Source organism: Pseudonaja textilis, chromosome 1, assembly GCF_049901715.1.
Source record: "Pseudonaja textilis isolate UNSWEBS1 chromosome 1, rPseTex1.2, whole genome shotgun sequence".
NCBI classification, from domain to species: Eukaryota; Metazoa; Chordata; class Lepidosauria; order Squamata; family Elapidae; genus Pseudonaja; species Pseudonaja textilis.
Window position 1 is genome coordinate 26010372 of NC_141990.1, and position 25861 is coordinate 26036232.

General features: G+C 35.5%; 1 protein-coding gene across 3 annotated transcripts in view; it reads left to right on the top strand.

Annotated features, from left to right (window-relative positions):
* Positions 1–25095, top strand: part of FZD3 (frizzled class receptor 3) — a 29668-nt gene extending 4573 nt beyond the window's left edge. Inside the window, exons 2-8 of one of the 3 annotated variants that reach the window (XR_015742834.1) lie at positions 3764–4236; positions 9429–9625; positions 10930–11947; positions 15952–16100; positions 17100–17333; positions 19844–22383; positions 22527–25095. Coding sequence is in view for 1 of the 3 variants with exons in the window: in XM_026715942.2 (XP_026571727.1) it covers positions 4048–4236; positions 9429–9625; positions 10930–11947; positions 15952–16100; positions 17100–17333; positions 19844–20057 (2001 nt within the window). In the remaining 2 variants the exon portion in view is untranslated. Of the gene's footprint in view, positions 1–3763; positions 4237–9428; positions 9626–10929; positions 11948–15951; positions 16101–17099; positions 17334–19843; positions 22427–22526 lie in introns of those variants that run through there. The other 2 variants (XR_015742835.1, XM_026715942.2) reach the window with 2 other exon arrangements.
* Positions 25096–25861: the final 766 nt, after the last annotated feature.

Genomic DNA, 25861 nt, shown 5'->3' on the forward strand with positions numbered 1-25861 from the left:
CTCTTATTTCAGTGAATCTGAAATAAACTTCTTGCTTTAATGGTAAATTATTACCAGTAGTGGAAAACATCTATCTATCTATCTATCTATCTATCTATCTATCTAATTAAGGTACTGCACATCCTACTCTCAAATCCTAGTTTTTCTGCCAGGTATAGTAAATAACTATATTTTTGCCATATCATTTTATAAACTCTTATTTGCTTTATCTTAAATGAAAAAAAAACTGTTAACCATGATAAACAAAATTACCATAGTACATCATCCTATATCCAAAGTTATGTAAGAAAAATGCAGATATAAGAACTAACGTTTAATCTGGCATCTGGTTTCCTGTAGTGACTTACTAAATAGTTTTTGAAAATGCAGTGAGGCTCAAAAAGAAAAGTATCCTTTGCTTCTTAAGCAGTTTTTCATTTAAAATCTCACATATCCAATAGTGCAGAATTTGCAGAAAGTATTCTCTCTCTGTGTATTAGGATTCCTATAATAAAGCTGAATTATGAGGAATTCAGGACAGGTAAGTATTGTATCACATATTAAATTATGGCATTTAATGCCATATGATAAAGATAGTTTCATAAAAACAAATAATACATTCTTATAATTTAATTATGTTTCATGTTTTTCCTGTCTTCAGAATTCTATGTTTAGTACTTTCATTGTGTTTCTTCCACTTTTAGATTTGCTTTCGAAGGAGGAAATTGTTACTATGTGTGGATAATCCACAGATTAATCTACAGACAAGGAAACATGAAACATAACTAAATCAGGGTGGGATGCTACAGGTTCTGCATGGTTCTAAAGAACCGGTAGTTCTGAAAAGCAGCAGACACCAAACCAGTTCTATGTTTGCTGCTGTTTGGCCCACCCACCTGCCCAGGCTCTTACCTGTCCTTTATTTCCTGCTTTTTCAACCTCAGATGCTTTGCGCGGCACTGCTGAGGTTGAAAAAGCAGGAAAAAAGAGGCTTTTCAAATGCTGCGCACCCACACGCAGCGCTTTTTAGCTGTCTGGGAGACACAGCTTAAAGTTTTTTTACACACACAAAACATAGTCACCGAACCAGTAGTAACACCGGTTGAATCCCACCCCTGGACTAAATGATGAGAATATGGTATTTGATTATATAAAGGTATCTTGGTCATGTTTTGTAGAATTCATGCTGATTTGTTCTAACCTACAAATTTTGCTGGGATTGAATTATTCAATTGGCATATTGTTTGATCTTCTCTGCAATAGGCTCTGTTTCAGTTATTCTATAGCCTCTGCAATTTCTTTACTCTCCAGGTTGTATTTCATACAAACAGTAGTTTTGCTTTTCTTATTACAGATAGTCCTTGAGTTATGACCATAATGGAATCTGCCCACCACTGTCATAACTTCTGATGGTCATAAAGTGGGTCAGTCATATGACCAATCCAATTTTATGACCTTTTTTCTGTGGTCCTTAAGCAAATCATTGCATTTGTTAAGCAATGTTGTTGTTAGGTGAATGCTGCTGTAGTTAAGCAAACCAATGGTTTGTTATGGATGCGGTTTGCCAAAAGCAGAAGTAAATGTTGTTTTTTGGCAGACTCATAATAAAACTTGGTTACATGACCATGGAATGCTGCAAAGGGCTGTAAATGGTGTTCACTTGAGGAGCACCCTAAGTTACAGTCATGTGACTATGGAGGGGAACGACCAGTGTTGGGATTCAGTTTTTTACTACCGGTTCTGAGGGCGTGGCTTGGTGGGCATGACAGGGAAAGGATACTGTAAAATCTCCAGTCAGAGATGGTATTTGCTGGGTAAGTGATAATTATAAGTCAAGGACTAGCTGTTTTCTACTTTCCTTGTCTTAAAGTTTTCAAATTGTTCAAAGCTATGCACATTTTCTTTATCCAGATTTAAGTGCATTTTCCATTTAGCTTTTCTTTTCTTAATTATTGCTTCATATTTAAGCCTCCATTCTTCTGTGTTTACATTAGATATACTAGCATATATCAGCTGGTTCATTTGGGTCATAATTTAAACAGCTTCATTAATATTTTTATTGTTTCAGCCAAAGTCTTCAAAGTTAAATTGATTCAATTTTGCCAAAAATATTCTTTTGGCTTCTTTCATTTGGTCTTTGAATTCTCAACTAGGTCTTGATTAGCTGATAGTATTTGCACTTCTTTAGCACTTTAGCAGTTTTTTTTCCTTGTTCTTCATTGAAATCAATAGCCTCTTTACTTTCTACTGTATGTTGCTCACTCTGCAAATTGGTATTATTCATAGTTCTGAATAAATTGAATTCATTTTTCAATTGCTTCCAGTTCAGTATTGATAAAGAATTTGTGTTTCAGAATTACACATTTTGGGTCCATAAACTATTATTAATTACTAAATGAAAATGTTTTTTTTCTCCAAAACTGGTACATTCACTTTTGAAATCTATATTTTAATTGTTCCAATTGGTAGAAACATTCCATAATTGACTAGTTTTATTCCTTTGACCAAATTCTTTGTTTTTGATTGCCTTTCAGTAGTCTGTCAGCTTCACACCTAGTTGCCTAGCATGGGGAATTGAACCTTATATCTCACTTGTCAATGAATATCTAGAAGCCATAGCATCCAATGTGAGTTTTGCTAATCTGGACAACAGTTGATCCAGCATGAAATTCAAATTATGTATTCTCACAGCATTGAATGGGGAATTTTGGAACAGATTTAGTCTGGTTCTTCAGCTGATATGGTTGCACCTGTTCAGCATAGTCCTTGACATCACTAAAGCACCAAGCCCTTCCACTGTAATGAAGTACTATTCCTTTGGAGGGGATTTTATTTATTATTGGTCTCATAGTCAACCCAATGTTTAGACTGGATTTGGTATTTTTATTGAGTGCTTCCCCAAAACCTTGAATAGACAAATGTTTGATAGTGTTAGAGATATTGTACTGTTGCAAGTAATGCATCTTTCATATATTTGGCATACATCTAATAAGCAATGAAGTATTTTATTTATTGCATTTCTATCTCCTATTTATTTAGAAGTTTATGGTAGCGTACACAGGAACCTCTATTTATTTATTGTATCCTACCTTCATTATTTTTACAAATAACTCAATGTGGCAAACATACTGATCACATCCTATTTTCCCCACAAAAACAACACTGTGAGGTGGGTTGGGTTGAAAGAGAGAGACAAATCCAAGGTCATTCATCTGGCTTTCATGGCTAAGGCAGAAGTTGAAATCTCTTACTTCTAACCTAGTACCTTAACCAGTTAGACACACAAGTGGCTCTTCTCCACGCTGCTATGAGAGTCCAGGAATGGGTAAGACTCCTCCCTCTGACATCATTGAGCTGAGTCTGCCAAAGTATAAAAGCCAGCCCCTGCTGCTGGGCCCCCAGCTTTTTGACTCAGCTCCTTGAGCGTCAAGAGCAGTCACATGGTCCAATCAAGGTGACATCTGGTTGCCAGGTAACATCTCTCCTCTCTCTCTGGGCAGATGTGAGAATGTCCTTGGTTCTCAAGACAAAGTATTTTGTTTTGGCTACAAAACCCCAGCTATCTCTATTCCCCTCTCGCTATCCATCAGCTCCAATGTGGCAACACTGAAGTGGCAAAATGGCTTCAGTCAGGTCAGCTTCAGGGTTGACATAGATTAAGCTACAAAAGAATGCGCCAAAGCCATTCTGTGTGCTCCATGGTCAGAACTTGAGCCTATGTCTTTTTAATCTATGTACAGTATTACTTTGAATTTTAATAAGGTATTTATGTTCTTATTCTTAGATTATTTGATAGAAGAAAAAAGGCTGTGAACATGGAGTCTGTTTGGGAATGCGGTTAGTCAATAAGTTATGATGATACAGTACAACTTGTATGGTGGTATAGAAGAAAAAAACAAGACAAAGTATTTTATTAGTGTTTTGGAAATAAAAGTATTCTACTGGACTATGCTAAAATCTATTAGTGTGAAGAGTTATTCAGTCTCTGAAGAACTTTAAGATAAAAAGTTGAAATATCCAGCAATGACTGATAAATAATTTGGAGACCCTCATGACTGTTGCAGAAGAATGGCTGTAATTTGGATGATCCATTATCTTTGGCTTTTGGCAGTTCTAGCAAGATGCAGTGGTGGCCACAGCCTATTCTCTTGTGAACCCATAATCCTGAGGATGTGCCAAGATCTTCCATACAATACCACATTTATGCCTAACCTTTTGAATCATTATGATCAACAAACAGCAGCTCTAGCAATGGAAGTAAGTATTTACATTCAAAATATAAATCAAGATCTTCACAGTTGTTCAGAATTATTAACATAGAACAATTAAATGTAATTACTACTTTTTTGGTATTTGGGGGTATTTGCAAAGAATGAAACCTTCATGAAGGATCATCACATAAGATTATAGGTTCTCTGGATCCAGAGGTTTTTATTATTATATTAAATTGCTTTTTATATTATGAATTATGATAATTCTTTAAAATGAAAATATATAATGTGGGTAAAAGTGGCTGTCATGGATTAGTGCAATAACCGTGGATCTTGAACCAACTTTATTTACTTTTGGTAAACTGCTCATTCAACATTCTGAAAGAATATATTATCATCTACTCTTCTAAGATATGGATTTTTTTTTTGAACTTTGCAGTATAGAAACTTTGGGGGGAATGTGCCTGAAAAATATGTATTCTCCTTCCATGCTTAGTCTCTTATTTGTAATACAAAAATTTTAATCCATCTTAAAAATGAAGTGCCATTATGAAATTTGAGATTTTACAAGAGGAAAGTACTAGGATTTGGCACAATAGCATTGTCGTTTCATATCAACCATTCAGTATTGCCTGATGTTAAAATGGTACGGTACTATCCACACTCCCTTTAAAGAACTTTGTCAACCCCATATCAGTATCCCTTTAATTCTTTTGCATTTTCTCCTGGGCTTGTGTTTTCTGCAGGCTCAGAAAAAAGATGTAGCCCTGCTAAGGAGGTACTGATAGGTATGGAATGTATACCCTCATTTATTCTGAAGCAGCTTTTTTACTTTTTATTGAAGTATTGATCAAATGTATATTTTGAATCCAAAGCAATCCACATATATTATTCCAGTACAGATTGAAATTTGATTGCTTGTTATGTCTTGCAATTTAGATAGATTTCCCCCCCAAAGGTTCAGATTTATTTGAAACTTTTTAAATCAAATTCCTTAAGCTTTGACTGCTAAACATTTACATATGTTGAAAGGGTTGCAGTTTATTTTCCATCTTGTCCATTTTTATAGCTTTGTGAACTTTAACTTTTAATGATTGTTTGAGGCTGTAAAAAGCATCTCATTGCTTTTTGAAAGATAAGATGCTTTGTGATTTCTTTATATAAAACATTAGGGCTGCATTTGTATTAATCCATTTGAGCTATCCAGTTTGTATAAACAGGCTAGGAGCTGTCCATCAGCAGTTAGTACTGTGAACTGTTAATTTACCCCCTCTCCAAAAAGTTACATCTAAACCAGGGTGGGCAATTAATTTTCTCAAGGGGCCACATGGAAAACTGAGACTGTGTGGAGGGCCACTGCTACCACACTGCCCCTCCGCCTGCCGGTGGCCTACTTCCTCCTGCCACTGGGCCAGACAAAGATAGCTGGATGTGGCCTATGGACCATAAAATGCCCAACTCTGATTTAAGCATATTGCCTTTATTAGGAATGTGTGTTAATCTGTTATATAGTTGTTATATAGTTTGCTTCTGTTGCTGCTTGAGTTTTGTGGTATTTTTATTGTTTCTGGAACAGTTGGTTCCCTCCTCAATCATTTCTCATGGTTTTTTTTTGTCTTATGCTATTATCAGCTTCCTGAACTCGATGCCCTTGAGATACTTTGTTATTCCACCTTCCAGTTCCCTCAGCAGGCTGAATGGAAGATAGTAAATAAAATATGAAGATTTTATTTCAATAATATATATTTTGAAACAATGTTATATTTAAATGTTGGCTTTGTTTAGACTCAATGAGTTAAATGTCTTAGTATTAGAATGAATTCAAAATGTAAAAAAAAAGTCCCCGTGGATTGTATTTTGCTAGTCGTTGCCAATTCTAGAAGATGGTGTGTGTCAAGGCCATTGAGCCAGTGCAGTCTGAAGATATTTTCATGGTTAAGTGGCCAGCATGATGTCATAGAACACTGTTACCTTCCCACCAAAGTGGTACCTATTCATCTACTTGCATTTGCATGCTTTCAAACTGCTAGATTGGCAGGAGCTGAAGTGAGGAGGGAAGCTGACATCATCATGTGCTGCTCGGAGCTTGAACCTGGGCTGCTGGCTTTCCAGACACCCAATTCAAAATGTAGGAGAACTGGATAAGAATATAATTCTTTTATTGAAAATCGTGAGAAATGTGCGCTGCTATTTTAAGTAATCCACCAGAGTCCTCCACAAATACCCGCCAAAAGTACTATATTTTTTTCAGTTCAAGCTCACTGTAAAAAATCATTTTGTGATTCTCAGAAATAATGCTGCTGAATTTCAATAGCAAACAATTAAGAAATGAAGAAATACTTTTCTACTGCTTTTCTTTTAAGTTTTACATATGCATCCAGAATGTCCCTAATCCCAAAACTTTCCCTGTTACAATGGAAATGTGAAAATGTGGGAGTTTTAGTGGAGCACTGTTAAATTATCTGGAACCACAGCGAAAATCTTTAATATTATGATAAAAGCCTCATCTACATTTTTCCTTAGTTATTAATCTCTTTAAAGCCCCAAACATATGAGTTATTGGAATGGCAGAAAAAAGTAGTTATCCAGACCTAAGTGTTAAATGTTGCCATAGATTTCAGGGGCAGCTTTGCTATTTCATAGCATGCAGACCTGTTCAATGAAGATGCAGGATTTTCAAATTATTATTCCAGCATAACTCCCTGATAAATCAGAGTAAAATGATTTGTGGGTGTATTTGCCACAATTGCCTATTTCATGGTGCCTCTCCTGTATATCTCTGGGTATATTAGCAAGACCCTTTTTCTTTGATAACTGTTCCTATGGTTACCAGCCTTTTGTGGTGTGACAAAGGTTAGTGTTCTGATTCTCATGAGCCAAATTATACCCTTTGACTCTACCCTTTTCATACTTCAGACTAAGCTTGCCCTGTGGTAGGTTTGAAATCCTATGAATGTAGTGTTCCCATGGTAATATGTATGGAAAACTGAAAGGAGGGGGCAGATTGTGAATAGAACATGCAAACCTTATTAATTTGAATGTAAATAAAGGAGGAAGACTTTAAGGTTTTAAGGTTCAGTAATTGGTTAGTAGAAAAGAACTTTTTCCAGTTATAAACTTGTTTATGTTTTCTGTTTCTTGATTTGGATGAAATTAAATTGTTCATGTCATGATCAATAGTAAAATAAGTGTTAAACTGAGTTTATGTTTAGTTCCTCATTTTACAAAGAAGCTTCCAACTGAAGTTCAGAATATACAAGTGCAGTTGAAAGGAGGGAGGAGAGAAATTTTGCTAGTCTAAACATAAGCAGTTACCATACATTCAAGAGGAATTATCTATAAGAAAATTGAATTTATATTTTGTACGTTATATAATTGATTATGAGCTAAAGAAATGTGGGAGGTTGTATTTTCTGGACTCGATATTTTGACAATTACTCTCTTAGAGGAAGGGTAAAGGAAGTAGACTATCATGCTACTGGAATTCAGAATATGAATATTCCCTCTAATCTGTTTAAAATAAATATAAACATAGGCAAGAATCCTATTAAAATGCAATTCATTTTTATTTAAAAAGCAGAAAAGGTACATAAACTCTATCTTGACACTGATTATAATGGAGCATACTAATTAAAAATTTAAAGAGGAAAAACTATTTGAATAAAGCTCCCTTTGCCCTCTTATAGAAACAACCTTTTGCTGCTAGATGCCTTTATATATATATATGCTTTCTTCACATGATTTTTAATTTCAAGCTAAAAAAATGTATTATTAAAACATTCCTTCTTTTTCTCTCCCTTATCTTCTAATATTTCATATTGTTGATCCTCTCCCAGTATTAAACTGCAAGCTTTTGTCGGCCTATATTGCTTCTGTAAGGATTCTGTACTGTAATAATTTCTGAAATTTTAGTTGATAATATATTGCTTTTGGCTTCAAGTTAAAATCTGGTCATTTAATTTAATCTTTTTTCTAAATCCTGCATTTAAAGTATTGAAGGAATAAGAGACTGATAAAATGACTTTCTGCATATAGGTAATTGCTTATTCAGAATTTGCATTACTCTAATAATATACGTTCACTGGGAATATTGGCTGTCATTGGGAGTGCTGACAACTTGTCTTCCAGTACTTCTTATGTCTAGACATTGTATAATAATACTGGAATATGAAATTGAGATGCTGTCTCGTATCTAATTTGCACCTTTCCTCCAAATAATTCCAAATACCATACATTTTATTACATCCTCAAAAATTCTGAATCGACCAAACTAAGAGGGAATTATTTGTTCAAGCACCACCAAGTAGATTTTTTTTGCTAGTCATTTCAGTCAATATTCTACCCCATTATCAGTACAATATTTTTTGTCTATGTCTGCAGCCAATCATATGTTTTTCAAGCAATATTCAACTATTATTGCCTTAATTTCCTTTTACTTTTCCCTATCTCTTTTCTCTGTTCTCTACGTAAAAATATGATAATGGGCTGAATACGCTATCTAAACATTTAATATATGACTGTTTTCTAAAGAATTCTTAACCTGAACATGCATTCCGGTTTAATACATATATTACATTGCCAAAGAAGGGTAGACTCCTTTGTATATTAAAATTATTTTCTACCTAGAGTCCAATATTTAAATGTTCAATATTTTAGGTATAACATTTGAGGTAATTTTGACTGAATATACAGCACTGAATAGTTTGGGAGTATAAATCCAGTAGTGCCCAAAATGTAAGAAGTACACACACACACACACACACACACACACACACCAACAAGAAAAGGTTAATGTCTGAGTGTGTAGCATTTTCTTGTCTAGTTGGTATGCTTTATCAATATATCTCATGAAAGCCTATTATATTACTTATGTATTATGAAGCAGATCAACAGTAGGCATTATGGAATTGATTAAGTTGTAAATAACTATTGTATAATTTATTGTATAATCGTTTGGGAGAGGGTGTTTCATGCTCTTGGCAGATGGGCCTCGTTCAGTTTTATATCACAAGTTACATAGAGTTATATTAGTCAGAAATAGCATAGTAAAATAGTAAAAAACAGCTAATGTTCTCAAACTTTTTTTTAGAACTTTCCTGCTTTTTTTTGTCTGATATATATATTATTTTACCTGTTTTCCCAAAACTGTAAGGATTCTGAAAAAACATAGTACACAATATAAAATTTGGCTGTTGAAATATTGGCCCAGAGCCACTTACTTTTACTTTTTTTTTATAGCCATTTCATCCTATGGTAAACCTTGATTGTTCCCGAGACTTTCGACCATTCCTATGTGCTCTCTATGCTCCCGTTTGCATGGAGTATGGTAGAGTTACCCTCCCATGTCGCAGAATTTGTCAACGAGCATATAGTGAATGTTCAAAGCTCATGGAGATGTTTGGTGTGTCTTGGCCAGAAGACATGGAATGCAACAGGTGAGTGAATTCTCAGGATTTGTATTTATTAAAATTACTTAAAATTACTATTACATTAAAATCACCTGTATAATGTTTTTTTCAAGCTGTATTTTCAGACAACATGTCATACACCTCTTGGGGATGAGACCAGTCCTGAGCTCCCTGCTCTTTTGTATAATCTATATTTTCATACTTGAAAAGTTTTACATTAGTTTTTAATCAATCATGGAGTTAGAAAAATGGCTTTGCCATGTTTTACAGCCCATCCTAAGCACGGTTTCTTTTAAAAACTTATCACAAGCTCTGGTGAATGCTTTTGGAGGACACTGCCAGCTTGCCTTTGTTAAAACTGAAAGCAGCTTCTACATAGGGGTACCACTTGCATAGAAGCTGTTTCTGGCTTTGTAAGTGACAGATAGAAGTCAGCTTGAAACCAATTACACTGGCCTTTATTTCATTGAAAAGAAACAAGTAACTTCCACAGTACAAATCTCTGAGGGAAATCATACCTACAGGCTATTGCAGTCCAGTTGTTAGATTCCAGAATTAAAGTCTGAAAAAATATGGGGTAGAATATTTAGTAGAGTTGAAAGATGTTGAATAAGTACTAAGATAAAACTGAAAAAGGATGCAATAAATTCTGAATGAAAAATGGAGCAGAAGAATAGGAATACATCTGTGTTATTTATATGCTTAATCAGGAAAAGTATATCTTAGTTAGATATAAGTGGATAAGCAGTGCTATATTAATATTTCAGATATTTTATATATTATGCTGACTTTTAATAACAATGTGTTGGCTAAAGGACCTTGTGATGCAGATTGTATAAGGCAAGGACTCCAGATTTGTTTTTGAAGCGTTTGTGCTCTAAAATTGACAGTAAAAACTGCAATAGTCATGGCAAATTCCAAAGCCATACCTGGCCACAAAAATATACACACAAAGCAGTAGCCTTTTTCTTTTATTCATTAAATGTTTTAAGATGGTTGGTTGGTTGGTTGTTTTTCTTGGTTAGCTACAAAAATCTCTTGGATTATTTACCGAATAAAAGCAGTTGACTAAATATCATATTTAATATGAAATCAGGCAAATCTTCAGCAATGAGCCTCTGAACAGCAGCTGGTACTGATAGTTGGATATATGAAATTTATTAAACTAAAATTTGTATAAGAATTTGATTTCTATCCATAGAATCCTATAATTTAATTTAATTTTCTCTTAGACTATTCCTTCAAATCAATTCTTTTTAAAGAACCAGAACAGGCAGAAATGTTTGCTTATATTTAAAATCATTACAAGTCCTTTGGTCTTGCTGTTCTAGGTTCCCAGACTGTGATGAGCCTTACCCTCGTCCCATTGACCTCAATGTAGTTGGGGAACCAACAGAAAAAGCAGCAGTGGAAGTGCAAAGAGACTATGGTTTTTGGTGCCCTCGAGAACTGAAAATAGACCCTGATCTGGGCTACACATTCCTGCGGGTACGGGACTGTTCCCCTCCTTGTCCAAATATGTACTTTAGACAAGAAGAACTTTCTTTCGCACGATACTTCATTGGTGTGATCTCCATTGTCTGCCTTTCTGCTACCTTGTTCACTTTCTTGACTTTCCTGATTGATGTTACAAGATTTCGCTATCCAGAAAGACCCATAATCTTCTATGCTGTTTGTTACATGATGGTGTCCCTCATTTTCTTCATTGGCTTTTTGCTAGAGGACCGGGTTGCCTGCAATGCCTCCGGCCCTGCCACTTACAAGGCTTCCACAGTGACACAGGGCTCTCACAATAAAGCATGCACCATGCTTTTCATGGTACTGTATTTCTTCACCATGGCTGGGAGCGTTTGGTGGGTGATTCTTACCATCACTTGGTTTTTGGCAGCTGTCCCAAAATGGGGTAGTGAAGCCATTGAGAAGAAAGCCCTCCTCTTCCATGCTAGTGCATGGGGCATCCCTGGAACCCTTACCATCATTCTCCTAGCTATGAATAAAATAGAAGGTGATAACATCAGTGGCGTATGTTTTGTTGGCCTTTATGATGTAGATGCCTTGAGATACTTTGTTCTTGCTCCTCTCTGCCTGTATGTGATGGTTGGAGTTTCTTTGCTACTTGCTGGCATCATTTCTTTAAATCGGGTTCGTATTGAAATTCCCTTAGAGAAGGAAAACCAGGACAAGTTGGTGAAATTTATGATTCGGATTGGCGTCTTCAGTGTACTGTATCTTGTGCCACTCTTGGTTGTCATTGGCTGCTATTTTTATGAGCAAGCTTACCGAAGTGTGTGGGAGACAACATGGATTCAAGAAAGGTGCAAGGAATATCACATACCTTGCCCTTATCAGGTAAGTGAGCCTATCTCTTAAATCATTACCTGATGGTCAATTCCTTTTATGTCAAGGCAGAAAGCATACTGTGTTTTCTGTAACTTTGGTACCAGTCTCCTGCAATATATTCGTCAAGTAAAAGCATACTACCTGGCATAATTAGATGGCTAGAAATATGACTCAGAAGAAAAACTGAAAACTGAAATTGAGAATGTGAACATGAATGTGAATTTTTAGAAGGTGTGATCTTCAGAGAAAATAGAATCATTTGGTAGTTTTTAAAAAATATTCTATTACTTTAAATTCCCTGAAATAAAAAGGACTTCAGTTAAGAAATGGGGACATTAAAACAATTTAAATACACTAGACACTAAGCATATCCATATAGAATTGCATACAGTATTTTTTGTAGGTTTACAATGTAAAGATACACATCTAAGCACTTGCCAAACATGAAAAATGATCAGAAGAATACACTGAACATGCCAAAGGACTATTAGGTGGATGAGGGAATTACACACCAGTATGGAATGGAGAGGATGGTTAACTGAACAGAAGCAATCTTTATTACAGTATCTTGAATAGAGCTCATTCAAAAGGAATGAATTACAACTACTTTCCTATTAAATCCCTTTTTCTTGTAAGCTGATAAACTGCTGTTATGAGATGGCGAATAAGATTCTGGAATAATAGTGCTTTCTTTTGTATGTATCTCACGAGGTCATAGTTGAAAAAAAGGTCATGTGTGATAGATTTCCAATTTTGGCATTCTAGTCTCCAACCATAAACAGCATATTTTACTTGCATGTTCTATCAATTTTACATGAATCTTGAGCATAAAACATGTCAACCTCCTCTTCTAGTTTGGTATTCCAATGTAATAAATTGAATATCATGATGCTGTAGTCTTTTGTGGTTGGAATTTGAGGAAAAAATGTTTCAAAAATAGTTTTGATACTATCCAAAGAAATTACATTCAAGCAATAGTAATCTATCTTTGAGGTTGCTACTAGTAGCAGTTGGAAACAACTGATTACAGATTAACAGAGTTGGAAGGGACCTTGTAGCAGGAGACCATACACCATTTCTGACAAATGACAGACAGTCCAATCTCTTTTTGAAAGCCTCCAATGATGAAGCTCCCACAGCTTCTGAAAGCAAGCTGTTCCATTAGTTGATTGTTCTCACTGTCAAAAAATTTCTCTTTATTTCTAGGTTGAATCTCTTTGATCAATTCCATCTATTATTCCTCATCTGGCCTTCAGGTGCTTCAGGAAAATACCTTGACCCTTTCCTCTCTGTGGCAGTCCCTCAAATATTAACTTAATACTTAAACTTAAAGACACATTGTTTTGTTTGTTTGCTTGTTTGTCTATTTATTTAATATTCCTCCTTTATTTTTATAAGTAACTCAAGGCAGCTCCTTCTTTTATTTTCTACACAATAACCCTGTGAAGTGTGTTGGGCTGAAGGAGAGTGATTGGCCCATCACCCAGCTGATTTTCATGCCTAAGGTGGGCTAGAACTCTTGGCCAAAACCAAACAAACCACACTATGGCTTAGGATAATGCTTAGAAACCCAGTATCTGTCTTGCTTGAAATGTGTTGGCTATTTTATGTTTCCCATCACTAGATCGGTGGTGGTTCTTAGGCATACTCTTTTTAACTATGCGGAACAGCACATAGATAAATGACAACCCTGAGGGTTTTTTTTAAAATTTATGACATTTATATAATCATCCATCTCACAATGAAGTGACAATAGACAGCTTTCAATAAAAACAATAACAATCAAAATGTTAAAAACTGCCATTAAAAGATGCCAATAGTATTATTAACAATAAGATAATGGGGTGGGTCTCACCTTATGTGGGGGGTGATGTTTTATAGAGTGGGTGCCATGGCAAAAAAAGGCATGTCTCTTGGGTCCTGCCAGATGAAACTCTTTCACAGATGGGTTTCCATAGCATATATCTGTTCTGTGGACCAGATGAAATGGGCAGATATAACAGAGAAAGTGGTCCCTCAAATAACTCAGCCCCATGCCATGATAGTCTTTAAAGATCAAAAACAGCACCTTGAATTGAACCCAGAAGTAAACTGGCAACTAATGCCACTCAAAGAGCAAGGGTGTAACACGCTGTTCTAAGGGGCAGACATAACTGCCTGTGCCGCTGCATTCTGCATCAGCTGAATCCTCTGAATGCATCCAACAGCAGCCCCATGTAGAGGAGATTTTAACAGTCCACTTGAGGGGTGATCAGGGCAGAGTGACTGTAAGCGGAGCCTACTGGTCTAGCAATAGGCACAATTGGCACACAACATGAAGTTTGCAAAAGCCCTTCTCATCCCAAATTGCACATCAGGCCTGTTTGGGACAGTGCTGAGAAGAAAGGTACCTACAGGACGGATAGGTGTTATATGGACTACAATGAAATAGTCTGCTTTCTGAGGAAGGAAGTAGCACATTCCAAGGAAAGAGATGAGACAATAAGCATACAAGCCTATGTAGCTTGGTACAAGCTTGGTAGGAGACAGAAGAAGAGAATTAGGATAGCCACTCTCTAGAATCTGCCAGGGTATGTCAGTTGGGGTAAGAGTAGTGAAGGTTTAATATGGTGAGATTCTGGCTGTTGGTTATAAAGAAATAAAGAACTGAAATTTGACTGGATTGTTCTATGTCATTCTTGGACTGAGTGCAATCCTATAGAGTCCAAAGGTGGCATAATCCCTGAGCTGAAGAGTCCAAATACCCAGAGTCACTCAGTCTTGCCAGGGTTCAGCTGAAATCTGTTGTTCCTCAACTCCACAACTTCCAGGCATTGGGGCAGAACATCAACAGTGTCTTTTAAGTCACCAGGGGCAGAAAGGTATATTGCATGCAGATGAGATATTGCATCCATGGTGATGGATGATCTCATCCATGGCTTCGTGTAAATTTTTGTCCTGCACTTTACTTTTTATATTGAGAATTAAGCTTCCTAGGCTAGCAGATTATTTTTCTCTTGATAAGAAGCATCACAGTCTAAATTATGGTCTATTTGACTCCAAAGATATTTTTTTATATAGAGTTATTCTTCAGGCATAAATATTTAAAGAGTCTCAGATTATAGTTGTTCACTTTCTCTCACCATCTGGTCTGTTCTATTATGTCATTTAAATTATTGATGGGCTAAAGGAAGACGTGCAATTTGAAATTTGAGAAATCAAAAATCCAACAAACAGCCCTAGCTTTTAATGGCTACACAGAATGTTTGTCTCTTACACACTATGCAATTGCAGAAATAAAGGTCAAACTATAGCACAGCATTTTTATATGAGTTTCTATCCCATCATGTCAGTAAGGGTCAACAGTTACTTCATTGACTAACCATTTTTTGATAGCCTTCTCTAATATCTTCAATACCACATTGTCATGGGACCATAAGTGATTCAGGCAACGTTGACAAAATTGAAAGTTTGAAAAAGTCTCCAGATCTCTACGTGCAGGCAGTCCAGCTCCCTTTACTTCAAGAAGAGGAATGATACCAAATATTGCTCAGGCACAAAAATAATTCATATAAATGAGAAGCTTGCAAATAAGGTATCCATGGAGACCTTTTTGTAGAACTATATAAACAACTGTCTCTTTCCCCACTAATTTAATGCCATTCTCAATCCAGCAATGATTGCTAAATTAATTGTACAAATTAAAAATGAAGGTTGGGAACACTATTTCAAGAAAGCAACCCTTTTTCTTATGTCTTTCATGCAGGGGTTCTAGGGATGATGTTGTACATGGTGCTATTGTCAAGGATTTTCTTTGGGTAGTGACACATGAACCTATTACCCAATCACAACAGGGACATTTAAATTGATTTATCTATATTTGGATAAAAAGGACTTTCCAATAAGCAGTTTTGGATAATAAAATTTTTTTGAGTACACTTGGGTCTGTAGTAATTATTTTTAAACGATTTAATACCTGGAATTGTATCTGTGCAGCCCTTTGCCTACTTGTTACACTTGCCTTTTTTTTACAGGTTACCCAGATGAGTCGACCGGACTTGATCCTCTTCCTTATGAAATATCTGATGGCCCTCATAGTAGGAATCCCATCAGTCTTTTGGGTTGGAAGTAAAAAGACTTGCTTTGAATGGGCCAGCTTTTTTCATGGGCGCAGGAAAAAAGAGTGAGTTGAAGTCCATATACTTGGAAGGTGGGGAAGGTTGAAATATATGAGAAGCCAAATCTGCCTTTTCTAGTTGATATGTTAAACCAAAGCCCATAAATGTCATACCTGCTTACTTCCACTACTTGTGCTTTCAGAATTAACAATGAATCCAGAAACACCTTCTCACTATAAACTTGATTTTAGGAGATATACAACTTACCCCATTAGTTGGATCCTTCTGTCCAGGAAATACATTTTCCATTGATTTTATTTCCTGAGTTTTCAGCTTGTTTTCCATCCTCAGTTCCAAAATTATCCATTTTGGATTTATAGGTAAAAAGAACAGGTCAGATTGCCATATATTGATGACATTGCATTCCAAAACTAAAAGTGACTTTCCTTGGCAATTTTATGAACTATAAATGTTAATAGCATGTGCAATAAAACTACGGTGGCACAGTATTGCAGTACTGAATGCAATATTGCAGGCTAACTCTGCCCACAATCTGGAGTTTGATCCTAATGGGCTTGAAGTTGACTTAGTCTCCCATCCTTCCAAGGTTGGCAAAATGAGGACCCAAATTGTTGGGGGCAATATGCTGGCTCAGTAATAATGTTATAAAGCAAACTAGTGTTTGCATTACTTTCCAGGACCAATTTGTCAAGTAGAATTAAAGGCCCCATAATACCATTCCTCCCCAAAGCTTATTATATTAGTTAGATGGCAGCTAATCTACAGCAGCCACATGAAATGACCAAATTGTGTCCAAGCTTATGTATGTTTGATGGTTGCAATATTCTGGGAATGATACAATGCAACTTGTAATTGTAGTGGTAATTTTTAACCATATTCAACATGTCTGCCATGCATTGTCTTAATTTTGAATGATACAGATATAACAGAAATATGTACTTCTGAATTCATGCAGTATAATCAGTGCTCATTGTTGCTTAGCTTTTTCTATATACTGCTGCTTCCATTTGTCTCTTGGTGTTAAACTGATTGATATTTACCAGGGTTGTTAATGAGAGCCGACAAGTACTTCAGGAACCTGACTTTGCTCAGTCTCTTTTGAGAGATCCAAATACACCCATAATTCGCAAATCCAGAGGGACTTCCACCCAAGGGACTTCTACTCATGCCTCCTCTACACAATTGGCTATGATGGATGACCAACGAAGCAAAGCAGGCAGTGTGCATAGCAAAGTTAGTAGCTACCATGGCAGCTTGCACAGGTCACGAGATGGCAGGTGAGAAATTAAAATATTATCCTGTAAATACATAAGCAGAGTATAAATTCTTAGCAAAGCCAGGGCAGTATGAATTCAAAGGAAATGAGTCAATGTTCCTAATGTCAATGTTCCTAACAGTGATATGCAATTGTTCTTCATTCTACCTACTGTAAGCTAAATTGAAATAAAATTTAGCAAGTTGTTTTCTAGGGCTTATGCTGTCTTTCCCTAACCTAGTATATTCCTAATGTAATGTAAGTTTGTTGTGTATGTCTGAAACATATTTAAAGCATACCATTTGAGGAAGTCAGTATTTGGTTGAGCTTCTGTTACAAGATCTCCACATTTAGAGAAATTCAGTGCAAATTAGGAAGTCAAATGCTCTAATTCTTAGCAATTCCATTCATATTCAGTGATATATAACTAATTAATGAGAGAATCATGTCTAGAGCATTTTATAGCCATTCCAGAGTGCAAGATAGAGATAGATGATAGATAGATAGATAGATAGATAGATAGATAGATAGATAGATAGATAGATAGATAGATAGATAGATATCTCCTACCCAGTTGGTTATTAAATATGAACTAATTCCAGATTTAATAATACAGCAGTAGAATGTCTTCCAGCATAATTCATGCAGAAAATTCTGGGATTTCAGATTGAAATCTACAGTTCGGAAAGGCAACCAGGTAGAGAAAAGGTGGAATGGACTGTTAATGAAATGGTTGTCAGTAATGCATTTTGAAAAAGCAATTTCTCAACCCAATCATATTGTGAACTATCATCCTGTCTTTAACCTCTTCCTTGGGCTGCAAAGGGCCTAGAGGAAATGGATATTTAGATCCTTTTTAGTTAGGCTCAGACCCAGGCAAATAATAGAGAACATTGATTACTCTTTGTTGGAACCTTAAAGGAGGCCCTCTTAGTTCTATTAGACTGATCATGGTATCTTATTGGACTGTCTAAGGACTGAGGGTTGAAGATTAATTCTATTACAGTAGGTAGCTCCAGTCAGTATTGCAGGGGGAGGGTTGTTGACCTGGTATGTGCTATAGCATGGTTTACTATTTGGCCCTTCTCTCCCTACTCTTCTTTTTAACATCTATAAGAAGTTGCTAGAAGAGGTCACCTGTTGGTTTCTCAATATACGGATGATTTTAAACTTTACACTGTACCCCAGAATGGAGACAGAAGAATAATTTTAACCCTATCTTCAGAAAGATAGAAACAAAGATAGAGTTGGTATTTGTCCAGAAATGTTTGCATGATGGTTCCATCTCCAAATATGGGTAGTATAGCCCTTCTACAAGAGCTGGTTATCATAGGTGGAATGCATAACCAGAAAGATATTCACTCAGATGAAATTGGTGCACCAAGCTGCCTGACAACAGTTAGTCATGTGCTAGTCACCACAGAATTAGATTATTATAACATGTTTTATATGAGACAGTCTTTGAAAATTATTCAAAAGCTTTAATTGATACAAAATGCAGTGACCAGTCTGCTAGCAGTTAAGTGCTACTATGTTGGTTTTATGCTTCTGGTCTAGTTCAAAGTGCTGGTTTGGCTGTTAAAGCTCCATATGACTTGGCTCCAGAGTACTTTAGGGACTATCTCCTCCAAGTAGCATTTTCCTTGTTCATGCATGCATGCATGCAGGGGAAAGATGTCAGTTATGTCCCCATGAGAATCCAGACCCTCATTTCCCATTGACACTCATTCTTTGAAACATTGTGCCCATGAGGTTTCCCTGACACCCATTCTCCCAGTTTTCTGGATGAGAAAAGAATTATTTGAGCAGGCATTCAGATTTATTTGAATAATCACTATACATGGAAGTTATTGTTATTTTCAAAATTATAGAAAAATTACTAGAAAAATAATTCATGGAAAATATAGTTATCATTGATCATCAGTTCTCTATCATCTGTGTTATATATTCAGAGTAAGATTAGCATTCCTTTGTTAGAAAGCAGAAGTTAGGAAAGACTGCTGCCCTTATATTCTTATTACGGGCTTATATGACACATCTAATAGATGATTATAAAATACAGAGCAGTGACCTAAACAGGGGTGGGATTCAGCTGGTATGGATCGGTTTGGGCGAACCGGTAGTTCCAGCGATCATTTGGCCCCGCTCCCCCCCCCCCCGTGCTATCCTGTCCTATATTTCCTTTGTTTGAAGCCCAGCTGATCGTTGCAGCAGAACCTGTTGAATTTAGGTCAACCACTGGACCTAAGTATTTGGCCCCATCCAGTAAGTTTCTTATAGTCAGATTATCCATGGTTAACTTGTCCCTCTGTGAATATAAAATAAGTATGCTTAAAAGTGGAACCAATATTACATACAAGTAATAAACTATGATAAAGTATTTTTTGAAAACTGATAGTCCTGCAAATGAAAATGTTTGGATTAAACTGCAGTACAACTGAGTTTTGCTTATCTAATTTATATACTTGGGGGATAATGGGAATATTTTCAATGCATATGTATTACTAAAACAGATAAGTCTTTATGAATTAGATATACCCCCTGCAGTTATCGTGGAATTGAAGAACGACTACCTCATGGCAGTATGTCCCGATTGACTGATCACTCCAGGCATAGCAGTTCTCATCGGCTCAATGATCAGTCACGTCACAGTAGCACCAGAGACCTCAGTGGAAATCCAGTAACTCACATAACTCATGGCACCAGCATGAACCGAGTTATTGAAGAGGATGGGACCAGCGCTTGATCTGCACTTCTTTTCCCATCTTACACATATTTTTAAATGAACAGCATCCATTTCTTATCAGAATAATATATCATCTTTTATTCCTCTTATCAGCCAGAATGGCACCCAGTTCGGTCAGTACCTTTTCCTGTAGCTGAAGATTTCTTAGGAAGACTGCCTCTAAGCAAGTTATTGTTGATCAAGTCTACAAGTTAACCATGGATGCATTTAAGATTGGCTATTATATTTATTTATTTGTTGATGTTTCCCCAATCCCTTCTAAAAATCCTTATGCATCTATAAGGCTCTATGAAATACGAAGGCTCTATGAAAAGTTTCCCAAAGTAGAAGACTGGGTTTGCTTTTTTTGTGGAGGGAGAGGGAGATAACTGTTTTGCATTTTTCCATTCTAATTAAATAATAAACTAGTTAGTTATTCTCCCATGGTACAGAATGTAGGCTGCATATTAAAACTGTATAGAAGGCATCAGAGATTATTAGTGAATGCACCGGAAATACAGCAAAAGGAAAAAAATAGCAAAAAGTTAAATTATGGTCTTGATGGAGAGGGAGGGAGTTTATCAACTTTTAGTGTCAAGTTTCTTGTTTGTGTTTTGGTAGAAAATATTCCAATTTACTCCTAGTTTTCAAAGAGAAAGAAGCAAAGTGAAGTTGGTTCTTAATTATCAAACTGAATTCAACACCTTCAAAATTCTCATTGAATATGAGAAATTGATTTGTTAACATAGCTGCTAATGTAGCCTTTAGGAATATTAAGAAAATTCCCCCATGCTTCAGTTCTTTCAGCATCAGTGCCTTGAATGGTTCCTCCTATATCTATTCTAGGACATTTTGGGAGGAAAGGGTTAATGGCCTCTTTCAAAGAATCTGAGATATTTATTTTTTTTGAGAAATGAAGGGCAAGAAGATCCATAAAGTAAAAGTACTTTGAATAATTTGTTATCCTATTTATGAAGAATATTTGCTGGGCCCTGCAGATAGCCATTAAAGAGAAAATGTTGAATTTGATCATTTTCAGCTCCAAACTCAAGACATGCATGTGGAAACCAGAGGAACAAGTGCAGCCAAACCCTTCAGTGTACATATTGTAAGAAGCTTTTTAAATTTGTCTGCCCAATTATGAAGCACTAGTTTTCAGCTTATTATTTCAAAGTTCTTTGATATTTAGGGACCAATTCAAAATGAACAGCAGTCAGACTATAATTCCAGAATAGGGATTTTTCTCATTTAAAGATGCAACTCAAGATATATTGAATAAGACAAAAAGACCAGTTAAATAGAATGGGTTTTACCTCTAAGTTAAAATACAAAGGATGAGTTCTTAACTGCAGTGTAAACCAGCTATAGTTTTGTATTCATTCACACTTATGAATGATATGTATATGAGCAATTTAAATATGCAAACCTACAGTTCTTAATTAAAACATTGCCCATGCTAGTCTTGGACAGTGAACTTGATTTTTCTGAGGCAGCTATTGGCATGAGTTAAGGAAGCACTTGTGTGTGTTTAAATCTACCTCATCTATTGCTCTAATACTACTGCTGGAAAATAATTATTCTGCTTCTTTTTCTTAATATGCACTCTCCCTTATATCAGCTTTTAATATATACAAATACGTTAGGTACCTGAATTTAATGATAAACCATTTCATTCTTGGTTCATCAAGAAAAGTAACAGCTGCTGAAATACTTTGCAGCTACAAAAATTAGGCGCAGTACTATTTTAAATTCTAATTTATAAATTGTGAAGTGCCAGATCAGCCGCTTTGTAACTTGATTAGGTACCTTAAATCAATTGGGATCAAGCTAATGTTAATTATGAGAATATAATTATGAGGAAGCCTGAACAGCATCCAAACCATGGTAAGCAAGGATTTTTTTCTGTTCTTTTTCTAGCAAAATTTGCAGTATTTGCATTTCAAGAGAAATATTAATATCAAGGGAGTTTTCCATAAAATGTAAATATAATGTAGGTAGCCCTTGTTATTTGTGGTAGCTCTATTCCAGTCTAACAGCCATTGAAAACAGAATTGTGCATAACAAGACTTTGAAGAAGTGTACTTTATTCATGAAAAAAGCCCACCAGTATTTTGTGCACATTTACATACATCCCTCCATTAAAAAAATACTCTAGAAATCTTCCAAATAGAATAATGTATCAAAGATTAAAGCTATCCAATCCTTTTGCAAATAATAAAATCTGATCTGTATTTTCAAACCATAAACAATGGATTGCAGATAACAAAGGTCACCTATACCAACTTCAGAGAAGTGGGACTGTTATATCATAACTGGGGAAAAACAAGTTAAACCTCCAGTCTACTGTGTGCTTGGGTTTTTGCACAATTCCTGTTTTATATATACATACATATACATACATATATATAAAACAGGAATTGTGCAAAAACCCAAGCACAATCAAATATCAAATATCCAGCAATGGTTTTTTTCTTTGTTCTTGGCATACAGCAGCCCTGAAATTTCACATAATTCAAACTAGACAAAAATAAAAATCTCTTGGTAGGAGAAAATATCCATAGAATTTTAGGAAATTTTAAAAGATCTAGTAAAATATTTTTTTTCTTAATGTCTTTACAATTTGAGTCAGCATGAATTTCCATAGATTTAACTCACTCAGGGAAAAAAAATTGTCCTGGGTAGAAAATAGCAACATAGTTTGCTTCTACATTCCAGTCAACACTTACAAGCCAGCTGCCTTTTTTCTATTAATATAAGGCAGAATGGAGCCAAGAGTTCCCATAGCTATATATCAAAGCCTCTTGAAAGAAAGAAGCAGACAAAAAAACCTGCCACATTCTTTTTTATTATTTAATTTCCTGTTAAAGATACTTACCTTTCAAAATCTTGAGATTTATATACTAGCCAGTGCTGCTTCTTAAAAACCTATACTGGGGAATCTCCACTTCTCAGCTATTGAAATTGGGGCAAGTGCCTGTATTTCCACCTTCACTGCTCAAAGAGGCAGGTAGTTTTCAAAATAATTCTCTTTGCATCATACCTCCTCAGGCAGCTTGCCTGATCCTCTCTAGCCCACAAGAATTATTTTACTTCAGTTAACCATATTTAAGTAGTGCTGGATAAAACATTTACATGGCATTTTATAAAATTCTATACTTGGACAGTGCAGAAAATCATAAATTGTGATCATACAGTCGATCTGTACAACTTCTCAAAACTAGAATGTGTTTTACATTTTTCACATTCAGATTTCATGTGGCCAAAATAGAAAATTCTGGGCTTAATATAATCTATGTTTATATCAACTAGTACAAACTAATTTGCAATCTTGAGTACTTTTTAAAGAATATTAATAAAACAATCATAGAAATTCCAAGGCATTGGGCTCCATCTTGCCTAAAACTGCTAGACCCAAAGCATCTGTTCTCCTCCACGTGTGGAAATAGATTGTTTCGACCAGTTCTTCAGTTTAATTTCTCATTAAATATGTCCTGTGTTAGCAATACTGTCACCATAACACAGTTTGAGGGTTTATCATCAGCAGGAGGTTTTTAATTTTATTCTAGGTAATCACAGTAGTTAATCTTTGGTTTTACAAAGGATTTGTTTTTCTGTTTTGCAAAATGACACCACACACACACACACACACACACACACACACACACACACACACACAAAGGCTATATTTAGCATTAACTTGTTACTTGGTGTTTTTCTTTTAACTGACTGGGATAAGCATTCTTGGAATGGTGTCCATGTCCAATTTTGAATACAAGTTATGCAGATCACTCTTGTGGCTCTTATATAAAGAAAGCTGACTTAAAATGCTACATAAACTAGTTTTAGTAGAATGGTATCTGGGTTGCCATTTGTTCCCCTTGCTGAGAAGCATCATTTGTCCATTCCCCAATTGATTTGATTATGTCACTGTTGCAGGTAATGTTGCAACTATAGCAAATATGGAATAGTAATTTAGTAATTAAGTCAGTTTCTGTCAGACCTTCTGGCATAGTTAGGCAGAGAAGATAAGTCTTCATTCTAGAAAAAAAATAGTTCAGCCTTAGCACAAATCACCTGTATTTAATGTTGTAATTTGTATAAAATGACTTGATGGGTATAAGCTACTTTTTGCCAGTGCAGAAAAACCAAAATGAAGTAGCAAATTAAAATATTGTTTACTTCCTCTGTTTTCAAACAGAGGGTTTTTTTTCTTATATAATTTCTTTTAGGAAAATTCTTCCAAAATTCTAATACTTCTAATCAATGCTGTTATTTCGTGGAGGGTGTGTGTGTGTGTTAAATGTTTCTTTAAACAATCAGGTTTATTACCTTTATCTGAAATTGTGATTTGAGTATAAAATAGATTTGAATACACCAGCATGGTACCTGATTTCCAATTCTAACAATTCAACTTGCACTAAACTCCTTGTAGATTTGATTCCTCATATACAATAAGCCAGCGTCCTACTCAGTTTTATTTTGTTTTTAGCACCTTAACTGTGCATGTACAGACAGTTACCATAGCATTGATTAAGCATTTTGTTTTTGTTTTTTAAAGACTATTTAGAATTTTTTAATAAAAAGACTAAAATGAAAGCTTTGAAGTGTTTGTTGCTCCTTTAACATCTAGGGAGAAGAGTAAACTACAAATGTATAGAATTTGCAGGCTTTTAGGGTGAGTGCAGAATTCTGCCATATCCCAGGAGACACATCAAGACTTGCTTTATTTCATGGCAGATTCTGTTCCAAAACTGAAAATACAGGCTTCCCCTGGCTTATAAATCTGTTTCCCATAATATCATTAGTTGCTTGACATAATTCCATGACCCAATAAAGCTTTAAAGTAGTGCACCAGAAGCCAAATCCCTTTTTATTCCAAATAAGAATTGCAGTATCAAACTTATCCATAAAATTTGAGGGATTTTTTGGTTGTTTATTTAAATCTATGATTTTTAATATCTGCTGAATATTGGCAATAAAAACCACCATACCAGGTTTTTCACTGCAAGCTGATTATTCACACACTATGCTAAACAGTTAGTACATTCAGGCATTGTTTTTTTTAAAAATAATCCTAAATTATTCAAACCAACCAAACAAACTTAACACAGAAGCAGGCAATCTTTTTGAGATTGCAGATGACATTATCATTTTCTTTTTTTCAAAAAATTTATTTCCTGAAGGACAGAGGGAGAGTGTCTGGAGAGACAACTGAAAATGTTCAGCTTTTGGGAGAAGGGAAAAATAGGTCTGCTGCACCTCAATTTAACACACACTTTTTATCTTTGGAAACAAAAAGAAATATTCTTGAATATTGTTTGCTGCCAAATTTCAGTGCTGCAATCTTTACACGGTCTGGGGCAACATGCAACATGTGGATAGCCTAGTAGTGTTTGTACCAGGTTATATCTCTTTAGAATAGTCCTGGTATTGAACTAATAATCACATTTGTGGTCTATACATCTGCAAGTCCCTGCAGTAAAGTAGATGGTTTCAGGTAAGCTTTAGAAATGCTTTGATTGCTTTTGGTTACTACAGCCATAACAAGCTCCCTCAATAGAAATTAATCCCTATTGCAGTTTCAGTTCTCAAAATTGTGGTCTGCACAATTTGGTTTACGGCATTAAAAGTATACACGTTTTGAACATTTGCTGCAATTTTCATAAAATGTGTAATAGAGATCTAAGAATACTTTTGTCAGCTGTTTGAAATTATACAGAATAAATTGACCGTATTCCTCTGCTACATTTGTATGACTTCTTGTAGGCATGCCTTTTCTCTCCTTTGGCTTTGCACGTGAGTTTCTACCAAATACCTTGAAGCAT